At 34.8% G+C, this 17,731-nt stretch overlaps 1 protein-coding gene across 13 annotated transcripts in view; it reads right to left on the reverse strand.

Annotated features, from left to right (window-relative positions):
- The window catches only part of Ptprk (protein tyrosine phosphatase receptor type K), a 560,796-nt gene that overhangs the window by 350,252 nt on the left and 192,813 nt on the right, over positions 1 to 17,731 (reverse strand). For all 13 annotated transcript variants that reach the window (XM_058581031.1, XM_058581026.1, XM_058581030.1 and 10 more), the window contains one exon: positions 10,762 to 11,033. In XM_058581031.1, coding sequence (XP_058437014.1) covers positions 10,762 to 11,033 — 272 coding nt within the window. The remainder of the gene's footprint in view (positions 1 to 10,761; positions 11,034 to 17,731) is intronic.

A 17,731-nucleotide genomic window follows, 5' to 3' on the forward strand; every position in this document is an offset into this window, starting at 1 on the left:
TTCCCAAGTGATCCCTCTGAAAGAATAAGCTTAAATGAACAAAATTTAGCAATTCTGGTGACAAAGGAGGAATTCTTGAATAGACTTGGAAAAAAAAAATGCAAGTTTGTCTGCCAAAACCTGATTACCTTTCATAACAAATCAATCTCTACCAAGCAGAAAGGAACAAAAATATCCCTTGCCCACACAGGTCAGCATCCAAAAATGCTGAACATCACAATTCAAGAGTCCAGTCTGAACAGATGGGATGTGAATCACAGCAGTGTGTGCAGCAAATGCTGAAGTGGACCCACCTTTGATATGCTGAGCTTAGTCCTCCAAAGAACTCCTAAAAGTCATCACAGTCATTACACCACACTGCAGGTCAGGCCCTTTGAGTGTGCCACAAGCATTTAGAAATAAAAATATACATACGAGCCTCTGAGCCTAGATTTGGGAATTTCTCAATAATAGACCAACCTATTCAATGCAATCTATCATTTCTCCTCATCCCAAAACCCTCCACTTCAGCCAGACCAGTGTGGCTATCCCCCAAAACATTATGATCATTCTTACTTCTGACCAATGAGACTGCTCTCTGTGCCTTGCAACAGAAAAGCCTAAATGCCTTTTGACCCATGACCAGCTCAATTTTTCCTGACCTCAGAGCTTCTCTGCCTTCTTGGAGCTCTCAATCCTATTGTTTTCCTCATTGCTTTGCATCTCCAATTCAATAGCAACACCAGGCTGCTACCATTGATATTTTATCTCCACCATAACACTTTTCCCAATTGCTTTATTATGGCTTTTTTCAAAACATGTATACAATTAGAGATACTTATTTAACAAACCACATTTAAATATCACATGACTTCAAAAAAATATCAACATGTGAGAAATTGCCTTAGTTGAATTTATATTCCTAGAAAAGAAAAGAAGGAATTGTTTTAGTATCTTTTGGTTAGTTCTCCCCGTGGGCTCAGATTACTACTAAACACTGCATTCTAATTCAATGCTTGCTTATGAAAGTGAATTGAAATTGAGTTCAATAAACCTCCGTACTGTCCCTCAAATTCAGTTTACTTCACCTGTTCAATTCTTAGAATGACAATCTGTATTTCAAAAGAAATATTAACAATTAATGCTAAGGAATACTTTTTCCTGAGAAACTCTGTGGACACAAAATTACACTATCACTGAATATCTAATCAGCAAATCAGAATTTCTTTTAACACAAAGATGGCAAAGAGTAGTAAGGAATTCTTATCAGTAAAGAGTTTGCACAGTATGAAGGGAATGGAATTTCACAGTAGCAGAAAGGAAACCAAACTCAAATTTAAGTAGCAATAAGATCCTAAATAAGTCACTTCGTCACCTGTCTTAAATAAATGTCTAAAATAAAAACAATTATACTTTGCCAGTGATTTATTAATATTATGAAGATTAATTCCTTTTTACTTTTTTTTTTTTTCTGTAGCACTGGGGATTGAACCTAGGATGTTTTAACAGTGAGCTAAATCCCCAGACTAGTTTTTTATTTCATTTTGAGACAGGGTCTTTCTAAACTGTCCAGGCTGGCTTCGAACTTGTGATCCTTCTGCTTCAGCCTGCTGAGCTGAAAGGATTTAAGGTGTGCACCATCACACATGATAGATTATTATTTTTAATATGTCAATGACCATCTAAAATACAAAGCACCACATGTTAAATTAACTTTATCACATACTCAGATTCTTTACAAGAGGGTCTATAATCCATTCGAGGATACAAGACATAAAAGTCTCTGAAATACAACAGGATAAATTTGCAAAGCAGGCAGCACAGATGCACATGTGTGGGTAAGGGAGTGATCATGGAGTGCTGAGCTGTTCACCAGAGGCTTCTGGGTAGAAGTGGGCATAAATGGGGCTGAAGGAATAATTACAAAGTGGTCAGGAAAAAAAAAAGAAACAAAGACAGATCAAGAGGGAGATGTATCTATTGTTAATGAACATCAACAACAAAAAGAGCCAAAATTGTCCAAAGAAGAAGTAGAGCTCCAAAGCAGGAAGTGCAAATTATGAAGTAGCACAAATAAAGATTTAACTTTAAAGGAAGAGTGCCAATATCTGAGGAGCTCAATGTCAATCAATTAGCATCCCCAAAAGTAACAGAGATTAGGGCATTGAAAATAATTAGGAAACTTTCCATTATGGAGACAGGGCACAGAGCTGTACAGGAAGCAGTAAAAAAAAAAAGGGTAAAGAACAAACACTTGGAGCATGTATGCATATAAGACCACGAATGAGTAAATAGGATCCATCGACCAAAATCTGAAAGCATTTGCTGTTGACTTGAACCGTGAAACACCAGGTAACTGAAACCTGCCATCTCATCTTGAAGTCCTTGAATATTATGCCTGTTTCTGTCCATCTGCAGTGCCAATCTCCTTCCAGATTTAAGGACTTGTAGTAGCTGGGGTGTTATCTGGGCCTCATGCATTTCCTCTAATCTGTTCATACATAATTATTTTTTTTGTCATTCAACTAGATCTCTAGTTGAAGATCATCTCCTCAAATAGGTATTCCTAGAGCAATTGGTCTGCTCTGATTTCTAGAACTCTAGCACTCACATTTTTCAATTTTTATTATCTGTTTTGTGTCTATAAGATTCTGGTCTTTTTTTCCCATTTATTTCTCATGTATTTGCACTCCAACCCACCTTAAGCCGCTAGAATAGAATTCTAGGGGATAGGAACCTTGAGATTTATTCAGTATCCAGAAAGAATAATGCCTAACATGGAATAGGTTGCTCAATAAACATGTGAGAGGTGGATGGATGGATAAATAATAGCAGACCTTCAGAAAGAATGTGGACCTTAGCTGTAGTCTTCAAGCTGTTCTGGGTCCCCTGTCTTCACTTTGCGTATCTCATTTCCCTGAAATGTTTGGAGAGGAATCCTAATTTTTTTTCAATTCTTTACCTTATTCACTAAGTTAAGTAATACACCTTGAGCCTCTTAAAATACAAAAGTAGTGAGCACACCAGCTACTATCCCCTACTGCAGACACTGAAATTCAAAAGGATAGTCACTCTATGAGCATGAAGGCCTTGACCACATGGACGAGACATTGAACACAGGTCAAATGACATCTAGTTCAAATTTTTACCCTTTACCCAATGTACAAAACAGCCTCTACATTTTTTTCTACTACCATATAAAATAAGACCTTCCACTTATAGTTATCATATCACATAGCTTTTTGACCCATGCTTATTATTTTGTCTATGATGACCCTAATTCCCTCCCCCAAACCTCCTTCTTCAAAGAAGGTGAAGAAGAAAGAGAAGAAGGAGGAGGCAGAGGAGGAGGAAAAAAGTAAACAAACAACTAAAATTCAAACATAGGAATCATCTCGGTATTAAGGGAAATAAAGTGATTTCATTCCATTGTAAACCTACATTACTGAAAGTGAGAACAAACCAGAAGTATGTTTTAAAAATCATTAAACCAGAGAAGCACTATATGTGTTTCTAAATATTGTATCTGTGCTATTGTTACAAAACAATGCAATCTTAAGATAGTTAGATTTGTATCAAACCTTGTTCTTTGGTATAAGAAATTTTTCATTCCCTATTAATCTACTGAATGATTACATGGGATAATTCATATCTTATTTTTAAATATAAAATAAGAATTGATTTACTGCTTCTAGGTAAGATCATTCTAGGTAAGATCATGAGAAGAAAAAAATTTTTAGAAGATCATTCAAAGAATCTTAAGAATCTAATTCTCACCAGGGAATTCCCAGGGGTGAGTGAGGACAGGGGTTATTTGTAATAACATGCAGCAGCTAGTTTTATGATGACAGTTTTAAGAATACCTTTTGCAAAACAAGACAGCTAAAATTTACTACAAATTGTCTGTTACATTACATGAATACATATTTATATTTACAGTTCCCAAAGTTTATCGTCCTTGGTATTCTAACTTGTGTTACCACCTTTTGATTAATTACAATTGAAAGAATGATAAAACAGATACAGACTGTAAATACATCTGATGTGCTTTTCAGTACTCTCTTCCTATTGCACTCTCTCAACAGAAATTAGCCTAAATTAAAATAGGTAATTGCACTTTTACTTTTCTATCATTTTCAAAGGAATGAAACTGAAGTCACCACAGCACAAAAGTTAAATTTTAAATAAAAACATAATGTCACTCTCTGTTGTTTTTCTCTTGAAGAGCCAATATTTTTTTTCATAACCCACATGCAGACGAAAATGAAGAAAAATCAATCTTCAAAATGAGAATGGAAAAAGAGGTCACAAAGAAATCCAAGTTGTACAAAAAGTGAAAAGCTCTAAAAAGACAAATTCTAATTAACTATCAAAGTCAGCAGACAAATAACTGGAGAAGGAATTAACCTGAAATTGTTGCCTACATTTCTCATGTACAAATGGCACTGCATTGATAAATGGGAATAGTATTGGTCAGAAACACTGTTAAACTGATCAGAAGGAAAGGATTCTCTTGTGTGTGTGTGTGTGTGTGTGTGTGTGTGTGTTTGATTACTTTTTTTTATATTGCCAGATTAAGATTAGCATGATGAGGTATGCTAAATAGAGAAATATGGAAAATAAGAAATAAGAGTTAACTCAGATTGAGCAAACTGAACTGGATACAGGTGAGTGAGCAGACAATGAACCAGGAACTTCTTCCACTGCTCTCTAGAGCACCTATCTCCCCCCTTCCCTAAGATAAAACAAACTCCCGGGGCAGGGAGGAATGATACATTGAACAGTTGAACAAACAGTTTGACAATGTGTACCTCTCCTTAACGCTCATTATTTTTCATCAGTTACTAATGAGAAATTGACTTCATTTCATGGAACTATTTCTCATAATGAATAATGAAAGGGCACTGTGAGAGTTTCTGATGCTTTAAATAAAAACAGGTAGGGCTGTACAGAGTAACAAGAGACTTCTGTCACATGCACACACAAACACACACACACACACACACACACACACCAATTATTATTTTGCTAGACAGAAGAACTCTTTTTCTCATTTGTTTCTATTAATTTCAAACAACCATAAATTTCATTGATGAATCAATACAGAGCTTCAGATCAAAGTAGAGCAGATGTTTGGGAATAAAAGCAAATCACTGACAGGAACCAGAGAGAAATCACACTCATAGGGTTCTACAATCTATGAAAACAATGACTATAATAACATGGGAGTCTTTCCAAAACTATCTGCTGGAGTATTTTAAATGCAACAAAGAGACTTGTGAAGATTTAAATGCAGCAACAAAAGGTTACTTTGTAAATAGCCTATCAAAAAAAGGTAATATTTTGCCATTATAAAAATAAGCCACATTGACCATGTCCGGCAATTACTGTTGTCATAACTAAAATAAGCCTATCTAGTTGCGCCTAAATTCTGAAGACATTGATATGGCTAATGTCCAAACATTTTAAAGCCAGCAAATTACTTCAGAGAAGAAAGAAATAACTCTTACCTACTACTAAATAATCAGCATCTCAGTCCATCTATAGAGGAAGAAACATCTACTTATCAATAATTAAGACAAATTAAGATGATATATATGAAAGTGTCCTACACATATAGTTATACAACAGATCCTATTTCCTTGCTTACTTTCTACATCCTTAAGCCATCAATCAGTTGTCTTACAGCATATTTATTTTTTGAAGTGTGTAAGTCTGTCTTTTATCTCTAAGTAGATTGGATAATATGGATTATTTCATACATAGAAAAACATTCAAGATTTTAGTTCTGCCGTGTCTCACATGTACTACCTACAAACAATATGTTGATAGTTCAAGAAAAATGTGATGTGGTAATATTAAGATGATTTGGGCTGCATAATAGAATACTCATCTAAATGATGTTTAAACAGTAGCTGTTACATTTACTACTACTACTACGACGACGACGACGACGACTACTACTACTACTACTACTAATACTAATACTAATACTACTAATAATAATAATACTTTCCCATAGGTATGACCCAGATTTCCACAACAGTCTCTTCTGTCACTTTTAGTTGTTCTACCACATCCTTCTTCATAGTTACAAAATGGCTGCAGTAGCACCAGGCACCATGTTTTCTGGCAAGAACACCCCCAACCTTCTTTTTATTTTTTTTGTTGTTGTTTGTTTGTTTTTTGTTTTATCAAGAATGAAAATCTTTCCCTGAAGTCTCTGGCAGTCTTTTCTTCTGACTCATTAACCAGAATCATGTCATATGGCTACTCCACTCACAAAGAAAATTAGGAAAAGCAATTCCCCAACATGAGAAATTCTGCCAACATGGAAGACAGGAGAATGACTATTGGATAGATAACAACAATATCTACAACACTGCTCACTATCCATGATGCTAATTCAGTCACTTTTAATACTTTTAAATGAAGAAGATATAGCTGTAAAATATATTTAGGAAGGTGGGCATGGTGATGCAACCTAATAATCCCAGCTACATGAAAGTTTGACACATGAGTATTTCAAGTTCAAGGCCAACTTGGCCATTTAGCAAGATTCTGTCTCATTATCAAATTTAAAACAAGGGCTGGGAATATAGTTCATTGCTTGCCTAGTATGTACAAGGTCCTGGCACGGAAAGCCAAAAAAAAAAAAAAAAAAGATATTTCAGAAAGAATAGTTTTACTTCTGAGGTGTGGATATGAATGAGTTCTAAGAACTATGACAGAGGAGTGACACTTCCTCTTCCTCATTCTTTGTGGGTTGGTTCATAAGCATGCTCTTCTAACATGGGTCCCTGTGCTTCAAGTCTTTCATTTAGAGCCTTTTTATTCAGTAAAACAGTCTTTTGGTTTAAGTCCCATTTTTTTTTTTTTAGACCTAATGCCAGCATGATCTCTGGAGAGCAGCAATCTTTCTACTGCCAAAATATCAGTACAATACATGTTAATATAATCCTTTAAAAAGGAGACAAAGCCAGAAAATCTCATGCTTGTCCACTTACATTTTTTTCCCCAAACTAATGGAAAATCTTAAGAAGAAAATGAACTGCAAAAGTTCAGTGTTTATTTCTCTGCGAATTACAGAGGAAAAAGGCACATTCCACAATATTGTCACTTTGCAATTTCTGGCCAAACCCCTGTAGTTTTCATCACGCATCATTTTTGTGATTAATGATGTGCACCCACTTAATGGAAAACAGCAGATTAGGTTTCCACTAATAGTTTTGCAAGTTATGTATGTAGTCTGTCTGCCTCATTTGGTAACAACCTCACTGTTCACTAAGAAAGTAATGGATTTAATCCCAAAGCAGAACTTAGTTTTATGCATAAAAGACAGGTCAGATTTCCAGAGTGGAGAAAATCACCCTTTTAGAGGTGTACAGACCTTCAGTTATAATGTAACAGTGAGATGGTGCCTTGTAAGGACTTTTTTTTTTTTTTTTTTTTTTTGCTTTCTACTTCTATTTAGCAACCAATTTAAAAAATTTCAGTACTAACCTGAGGCCTATAAAACTACATGCCATGGCATCATGCAACCATGGCAAATAAAACAAATGTCATATAATTTTATTAGTAGTATACTACACTGAAAAGACATCTATTGTTTGGAAGACACAGGTGAGAAATAGTTCCTTATATATGCAAGCATTACTGCATAGTGTAAAATTAAATTTTCATTTGCTTGTTACGTTTGACTTCTGAACATGTACAGTCAAGGGCATTCTTCTGCTTAAAGGTACCTGGAATGAAAACATAATCTGCCATTCTATGTGGCCAGCATTCTTACCCATTCATGAATTGAACTGGACATGAAGAACCGAAATTATTGGCCGAACAAACAGATTTCCATAAATTATATTAAAAAACAAAGGTAAAATATGAAATGCCAAATAATGAAACTCAGTGGGTCAATTTATTTATTAAGTTGTTCAGATTGTCCACAATCTGAAGCTAATTCATCTAATTCATCCTGGTGAGTCTAATTAGATGTTCTATTTAAAAAAAAAAAAATAGATGTTTTGGGGCTGGGGCCATAGCTCAGTGGTAGAGCACCTGTCTTGCATGTGTGAGGCCCTGGGTTCGATCCTTAGCACCACATAAAAATAAATAAATGGAGATATATTGTCCACCTACAACTAAAAAAAAAAAAATATATTTAAAAAAAAAAGATGTTTCATGAGTGTCTTATCTAAATCAATTTGTGGTCAATAATGTGTTTTGTTTTGTTTTCTTTAGAACAAACTTATTTTATTTTTTAATTCTTTTCTTGCTGAAAAAATGTTCAAAATTTTTTGTATAAAATATTTCTAGGATCTTAAATGCTTACTTGCACAGGTTTGACCAGAGAGAGAGAAATTTGGAATAATAAGTTTGTCCCTATGAAAGACAAGTCTAACTAGTACTTTGGTAGACATAGGGTAGTCCTTTTATCACACAAAAATACAGAATTTCAAAAATGCCCTTTGATAACTTGTACTTAAAGCAAGTGAGTTTCCCTTCAAATATGAAGAAGTAAAAAAATTCTACCAGGTTCTGCTTGTAAACCAGCACTTACCAAATACTTGAAAGCTATTTGATATTGAAAGCTGCTGACAATGTATGGGAGATTAATTTTTCACAGTATTTTCTAATAGCAAAAATTTATTCATAAGTATAGTATATGTTATGCTGGTTGTTTATAATAATTGATACCTGTACAGGTACAACTAGGTATCTAAATGACTGAATCAATAAAAACACCAACTAAGTAATTTATTGAGCACTAAGCACACAGCACATGTTTACTTTTACTGACTAAGTTTTGTAGGTTTAGCAAAAGAGGTAAAAGCAAAATAATCATTTAAGTAATTATCTATGGCTCAAATTTGAATCTTCAACAACAAGACATTTACCCATAAGTTCTATGTACTTAGTCATTTATTTCTTTAACATCTCCAACAATAATCTTACTGGCTGGTTTGAAACTCATGCGGATACTTTTTGCACTGCTTGTCTAAATAGCCACAGGCACATATAATGTAGGGAGCTTAATCATGCAAAATGAGGCTGACCAAAAAAGTATTCATCCAGTTTGAGGGACTAAAACTCAACCTTAAAACTAACAGCACAATAAACTGTGCCACAAGAGTCGATGATAGGGCTCTTTAAAGTTTTCAAATAAATAAAAATATATACATCATTTCTTAATTATGAAGGAAAATAAATTAATTGTTGAATTTATCAAAATATACTACCATATTGTCATTATTATTGTTTTTAAGGAACATTTAACAGTTTGATTCCTAAAAGAACTATTAGCAGATCAGGGCAAATACAGTGGTGAATACAGGTTACATGATCCAGAACCCACATTTGTAAAAATATTGTTAAATTAACTCATGACTTGAAATTGTCCTTTGTTTTGTGGAGGCTGAATGTGTTGACAGTCTTATTCTGCTGAATCAGAGCTTCTTCCTGGTATTATGTTGAGCTCCAATGACCGACTCTCATGAAATCAGTATACTGATAAAGCCATGTGGGGTGATCCAGTGATGACAGCCATCTACCCACTGAATTCAGAGATGGGCCCACTGATCCTTCAGCCAATGCTTTAGAAGCAGCTACACACATTCACACACAACCCCCCCCCCCAACCCACATATTATATATGTAGCCCTTTGGAAGCTGTGGGCCCTAAAATGCAGATGGCTCTCCCACACTAAAGAGAAACATCCGTCTGTTCAGGAATAATGGAATCAACTATCCCTAATGAAAATCCATTGAAATCTCATCAAACACATAACTTGAAAATGAGAAGCTTAACTGGAACCATGCCTATAAGAGATTTTTAATAAAATTAAAACGTCAACTCAAGAAAAAACAAGTAAGACAAAGCCTTGTATTTTTCTTCTTCAGGAACAAAAACAAGCCTAACATAAATAATTCATTTTTAAATAAGAAAAAAAAATAGAGCTATTTTTTACCTTATATACTGTTCACTCTTATAAAATATGCCATTACACAAATGAACTCTGATTAGACTCTATAATAAATTACAAATAGGCAAGTCTTAAAAGTTTAAATATTGAAGTCTAACACGCACAAGAAAAATGAGCCTTTACAAAAGACAACTGTCTGTTTTCAGGCACTAAACCTCATAATAAAGTTCACTGAACCACTCTCCAAAAGAGTAGACAGACATTTTTTAAACCACATAAACTCAGTCACACAAACATAAAATAAGCATTGACACTATTCAGTGACTACTTCATCATACTCAGATTAAGTATTTCTGGGGAAAAAAATCCAAAGATGTTGGGGGACAACTTATTGTTATTGTTGTTTTGCTTAGTTTAATATTACATTTAACTGACAAAAATATAAATAAATAACCATAATGCCTCCCCCTCAAGACAAACCTGAATAAAATAATATTTCATATTTATTTTCCAAATGTTATTTTCAGGATATCAGGAAACCAGTTCAATCTATTTCAGTCAAATCAAAAGGCTATTTCTTCCTGAAAAAGTAACAGAAATACATCTGTCAATAACCAGCTCTTTGCCAAGCAAATGACCAGTTTTGGACTTGAACCTACTTTCTTCCTTGTGTGGAAATATTTTCTCAATTTCAATGTTTTGCACCAACTCATTCAAACTATTCATGAAGAAATAGGGTAGGAAGATGCAAAAGGGACAAACACCCTCTTACTATGCAGCCAGTATTTACATCTAAGTATTCCACATGCAATGACATCCAAAAGATCAAAGCATAAAACAGAAAAGCACAGAGGATTACCTGATACTCATTTGGCCAAAAGGTGCTCACTGCTAGCTCAGCCCGAAGCCACTCTCTTCCAGTGAATCCAGTCACGTTCCAAATTGGATTAGCAAGAGGTCCTTTATTCACCCTCACTAATATGTTCAGAGTGCCAGGATTCAGCCCCTTCTGGCTGTACAACAGGTAGCTGAAGTCAATGCAGTGAGTGTCATTCTCCTTCATGGTGGGCAGCTGCAGCCTGGCTTTTTCTCCAGGGTCATGATCTGAAGAGTCCACTATCATATAGGAACCTGAAATGACATTACAGATAACAAAGTGAAACAGACCTATAAGTCAAGGGGAATATGTAACAATGAAAGGATGCTAAACTTTACTGAATATTAAATTCAACTCCAAATGAGCAGGTCTCCAGAACAGAGTCATAGAAAGGCATTGATCAAGTAAGTAGACCATTGCATTGTTATTAAATAACATTGTTCAAAGTATGCAGCTTCATTAGCTCATTTAGTTTCCATAGCAACATGTTAGTATCCTTATTTTACAAATGAGGAATTTGAGACACTATGGAAGACACAGACTAGACCAGGTAGAGCCTGGTTCAAATCCAGATTTTACTAAAAAAAAATTATCTTGTCTAATTAAGCAGAAGTTATTTTAATATTTAATGAATATTGACCTAATTGACACAGAGGGTACACCTTTCTTTTGCCCTACTCAGGAGTATTGCAGGGAAATAGGCTAAGAGTGATAGCAATGGAATCATTCCTCATTTCTAATTCAAAGATCATTGTTTACCCATATTATGTGACCTTTTGCAATGAAGTAACCATTTGAATCTCAGTTCATGGAACAAGGATATTTTGTAGAGTTACTGTGAGCACTGATGTTAAATTTTTTTAGACAAGAATCGGGCTGGGCTGGAGTTGTGGCTCAGTGTAGAGTGCTTGCTTAGTATGTGTGAGGCACTAGTATCAGCATCACATATAAATAAATAAATAAAGGTCCATTGATAACTAAAAAAAGAAAAAGAAAAAAAAGGCATATAGTAAAGAGACTCATCACCACTGCTATTGGCCTCAGTTCTGTAACATCCCTATGTTATTCTGGGGCTGCAAGAAATCAAGTTTGAATCACTCATCTACTCCATTCAATTGAACGAAATTGAATTGAATTCCACTCAATTGGCTATCTAGCATGGGGAGGCATGAAGTGTAAAGAGTGCCACCTCAGAGAACACACAAAGATGTTCCACTGTAGGCAGAAGTCACGTGGTGACTGAGAACAAAAATGGGATTTTGACACTAGGCTGCCATGTTAGCCCAAGAACCACTGCAGGAAAACAACCAGTTGTTCTCATGTCATGGTGGATTTTAACAAAGACACGCATCACAAAGCATAAATATACCTGTTTATCATACGTCAGATAGAACACAATTTTTATTATAAAATGTTTCCCCCAGCATATGATTTTAAGCATAAGTAGGTGTGGTGTTACAGAACCCATGTTTGCAAGGGTTACCATTGACCCTCTCCTTCTAACATGTACAATTAATCAATCCTCTGTATTACCCCATTGAAAATGTAGTAAGTTTTGCCCAAGGTACATTAAAAGACTGCCAGTCTACATAGCTGATTAACCCCTAATACTAGATTCAAATCATGGCAGAGAAGAATTCCCATCGAGTGGTACTCAATGGTTCAGAGCATTTTTGAAGATTTTATGTAACTCTTTACTATAGTCCCAAGCATAAAATGCACATACTACAATAATAGTAAATGATATTATTATTATTTACTTCAATTTCCCAGGTCTCATCTTCTCTTGTAAGCTAGAATTTCTTTCTTTGTCTCCTTGATTTTCACAGATGATACATTAATAGAATGAATAGTCCATGTAAATTTTTGGAGAAGATTGTATATTTTTAAACAGGATATCCTGGATCTTAACCCAACTGGTTATATTCATATTCTAAAGTCAACAGCTAAACCAGGTGCAGTGGTGCATACCTATAATCCGAGCAGCTTGAGAGGGTGAGACAGGAGGATCACAAGTTCATGGGTAGCCTTAGCAATTTATAGAAACCCTAAGCAACTTAGTGAAACCCTATCACAAAAAAAAAAAAAAAAAAAAAAAATTAAAAGGCTGGGGATACAGCTCATCAGTATAGTGCACCTTCAACCCTTAGTACAACCCAAAAATTAATTAAACATTTAAAAATGTAAAGTCAGTAGCTGAGTTAATAAGATGTCATTGGGATAGACCATTGCACAGTAGACCAAGAACTGCTCTCAACTAAGACAATACCTGAGATCTTAGATAAATACTTTGGGGTATTGGGCCACAGCTCTTCACAAAACCATGTCTTTTTTCTCCACTGCTATAACAATTTGTTCAGTAACATATTATGACAGCAATACATTTATATTATTTTTACAAATTTGTGATTATGTCTCTGATTACCAGTCTTAAAGTAGTGATCTCTAAATGTTTTACTGGAGAAGGGAGACCATTAGAGTAGAATAAGGAGATAAAGGGAGGAAAAGGAGGGTCTGGGAAATGAAATTCCATAATTTATGTTATAGACATGTATGAAAATGTCACAATGAATCCCCCCTGCTATGTATAAAACAATACATGATTTATTGATAACCTAATACTTACTTTCTTCTATTATAAAATAAATTTTGGAGTAAAATATGCTTTGTGTCAAGTTTTATTAATACATTATGATATTTACCATAAAAACAATTTAGCAATTTTAAGCCAATAGCACTTTTAAGCTACAATAATTTTATTATTAAAGAAATGGGGAAAACAAACTATATTAATTGGTATGCTGTACCAATTTAATCATTAAAAAGATACAAAATTAAAGCATACCCAAACTATTTCAGAATATCAAGGCCATTCATGACAGGTTAACAACAACAACAACAAAAAACAGTGCCAATAACTCATTTCTATAGAACGTGTCTGCTATAGGGTCTTATTCCAATGCTGACTGATATTGCTGTGGAATATAATGCATTTATTATTGCACAGTTTTGGAAAGGAAGAAGCACTAGCACCACAAAGCCATCTCGGTCCTTCTGTCTAGTGACTTGATACAGTGGTACTTGGCACAGCTGTCTCCATGGAGGTAGCTGCCTGTTTGACTGGAGATTCCTCTCTGTCATCAAAAGCATCAAGAACTCTGTTGTTATTACCAACTTCTTTTTTTTCTGCAGTCTCCCAAAATAACTGACCCACAAACCTTATGGTCTGGAAATCCTACAATATGCACTTCTCCATTTATTTATGTTATCACTTAAGTTTATTTACTATTGTTCTGGTATCAGATAACTAATCTCTCAAATTTCTAATTAGAGTCCAGTAGTATTTAGTTGTGATTTGGCTATTCCAAAGGTTAATAATGAAACATCTGTGTTCGGTCCAGATAATTTACTTAACATAATGACTTTAATGTGGCCTTACCAACATTCCTGACAATCTTCAGCAATGAGTTTTCAAATATATCATTCAGGATACTGGAGAAAAACATACATGCTTATTTTTTTTTTAAGTCTAACTTTCTGAAAGCATTTTGGCAATGAGAACCAAAATCCTTGCACAAGGCCCTGGGTTTAATCCCCAGCACCCAAAGAAAAACAAAAAGGGGGGGGGGAAGCCCTTAAAGAAATGCATTCTCTCTGATCTGGCAATGCCAAGTCTACAAATGTGCACTAAATAAATAATCATGCACAGTGCACAAAGATATGGCTAAAAAAGATGTTCATCTCAACATTACACTGTTTAAAATGGCAAAAAAGGGGGGGGGGGATCTGAAATGAATAATAGGTAGTTTGCAAAACTTTTGTTAATAAGTTTGATGAATAAATATGAATTCATTTAGAATGCTGTTATTAAAAACATTTCAGAGAATATATTTACAATATAATTATGTAAGTTAAAAAATATTATAATCATTTATAAAATATATCTATCTTAAATATATTTTATAAATGTGTATGTATTCCCAGACCCCCACACACAAAAAACATGCACATGTGATTGGAATAAAGAATATGTAACAAAATGTTAATTGTGTATTATGAGGGGGACACTAATTATTTTTGTTATTTTTCCTTATTTACTTGTTCTGAATGATTTATGATGACTATACATTAGATTTGTACTTTTCTATTTTAAAAGAGATTAAAGGAATATTGTATTATATCAGAAAGATCAAATGAAACTTGAGAAATATTAAGTAAATAAACTGGAGTTTTGGCCTTTTAAAAATAAATTTTCTTTACATCCTACAGATTAACAGCATCATGGCATTAAAACACACATACAGAGAATACAAAAATCGGTTCTTATTTCAATGCATGGAAAGACAAAGACAGAAAGTACTTACACTCAATGGCAACTCTGACTGCAAAGGATGGCCAAAGAAACAAGTCTCACATTCCTAAAAATCCTACTCTCATCTACAGATGCAGAAGTATTGCCCTCTGAATTTATTCTGTTAACAAATTTCTTATCTTTAAGCAAAGCTTCTAGGAATAACATCTACATGTGAAATATAATTAAGAGCTGAGAAAATAGTGAAAAATAAATAGGTTTGTATACTTCATTCTTAAAACTCCTTTCTACCTGTGTTTATACTTTTACTATGTTAAAATACTCATTTTAAGTACTGGAGGAATTGAACCCTTACCTCATGTGTACTAGACAAGCACTCTACTACTAAGCTATATCTTTTTTTATTTAGAGACACAGTCCAGCTAAATTCTCCCAGCTGGCCTTGACATTTTGACCTCCTGCTTCAGCCACCAGAGTACCTAGGATTTCAGGGGTATGCCACCATGCCTGGCTAACATAATATTTTCCTTAAGATATTTTTATTCACATCCATTGAAGATGCCTTATAAATTAGAGAGAAACTTCTACTTCTCTGCTTAGCATTCACTCTGCATAATCCTGTTCAAAGGTACTTTGGTTATTTACATTTCACTTCTCTTCACAGACCACCTTCTCTAATCTCAACCCTTACTATTTTCTCCACATTCCAGGCCAGTTTTCTTTTTTGTAACTGACCTGCAGTTTCTGGATTTCTGATTATATATTTCTTAATTATATACCTCTTTTACACAAACTTTAAGTAATTTACATGGCGATAATTTATAAGAGAGCATCCTCCCTCAGAAAGACAGCCATGTTCTCTCAGCAACCACCTGATATACTCAGAGATCAATCAGAAGAGAGAAGACACACAGTAAATTTACAGTGAACATTTAATATAAAGAGTTATTACCTAAAAGAGAACAAACATGTTTAAATTTAAGAGATCTACTCTGCTTGGTTACACATGAGAAAATATGTGGGTCCTCAGTCAGTTGTTCCTTTGGACATATTCATTCCTTTCTGGACCACATAGTACCATCAAACGAAAGAATGTGTCAATCAAACATTTTTAAAGGTTAAAGGGTTAGAAATTTCCTTAACCCTCACAACCTTTCTTAACCCTTCCCTCCACCACTCTGCCCTTTGTCCCACTGAGTCAAATTTTTCCTGAGCTCTTTCCTTTGGCTCCTCTCTAACTCTGCCTTTTGTGCTCTTTCTGTAAATTTAGAATACTCTTCCCTAGAAACACACACACCAAAAATTTAAGGAACTCACAGATCTAAGTTTAAGAATGCCTGCTGTAGGATTTCTCCAATATCTGTGAACCCAGCACTCTGCTATGGCTATCCAACCTGCACAGCTTTTATGTTAGGTGGAACTGAAATGTTTTGAAAAGTAGTTGCTAAAATGAAAAGCAACTTGAGAGAGCATAATCAGAGTGGTATTACCCCACAATGCAAGGCAGTATTTGTCCTGTAGCCAATTTTGTAATCATCACTTGCCTTTTCAAAGGAACTGAGATTGCAATGAAAAAGGAAAGGTAAGGGGAAGGTAGCACAGCCTACAGTCCCTGGGAAATGCCTGGAGACAAAATTTCATACAAAGATTACAACCCATTGTCTGGGTAGGTTTGAGCCCTATTATTAATAATGGGGGCCAAGGCTGAAGGTCAGTAAACAGTAAGTGTACAAGGCTTCCACATTTTCCACATAAATCAATATTCTATTCGTAAAGTCAAAACATTCTACTCAGTAGTCATATCTGAAAGCACCAAAATTCTACTTTCACATACTAGAAGAACAACTAGGCCTTAATTTTTATTCAAAACTAATAACAATTATTAACCACTCAAGTGTTACCATAGTAATAATGGAAACTATGCCCGAATAAATAAATGGGAAGCAATGACCAATCAGACAAGAACTCAGGCTGACTAAAGTTCATAACTGAGTTCTCAGGTTCAAGGGTGACCAGGTCACAGGAGTGGCTCAACTAGCAACCAAGGAAGTGTCTTCATTCATTAAACTCTAAGAACCACTGCTATTGCTGATCATAATATGTAAAATATCCACAGGTTGGGAAAAACATATGCTCCATTGTTATTCAAATGGAAGCACATTTCTGTCTATAAAGAGGTTAAGAATTCAGGCTCTGATTGAGGAGAGACTTGAAGTAAGAACCAGGCTCCTCCACTTACCACCTACACTAGGAGACAACCTCTCTTCTCTATCATTTCACTGATTAAAATCTGGAGGCTCAGAAAAGATAAGTGTCTTGGATATAATAAAAGTACCATTTGAGTGGATTGTTGTAGGGATTAGAGAAGTAGGAACTATCAAAGTAAAAACATGTTTTGTTTTGTTACTTTTTCACTTACAAAGTATTACCTAAACCAAGAATCTTTTTGTTTGTTTGGATTAATAGTCCCATGTCAGAGGGCACAAAACAAGCAAAAGAAAGGAAAAGCAAAAGAGATGGAAAGCAAAAACGGTGAAGAGCCCAACCCAGAGGAGAAAATGAGATAAAATTGTCCTTACACTCTAAAGTGTGAGGTCTAGGAAGATACGAGGAAAGAGGGAAGACCTGAGTGGTGGACAA

The sequence above is a fragment of the Marmota monax genome, unplaced genomic scaffold (genome assembly GCF_021218885.2).
Source record: "Marmota monax isolate L192 unplaced genomic scaffold, Marmota_monax_Labrador192_F-V1.1 WCK01_AAM20220418_F8-fsc00030, whole genome shotgun sequence".
NCBI lineage: Eukaryota > Metazoa > Chordata > Mammalia > Rodentia > Sciuridae > Marmota > Marmota monax.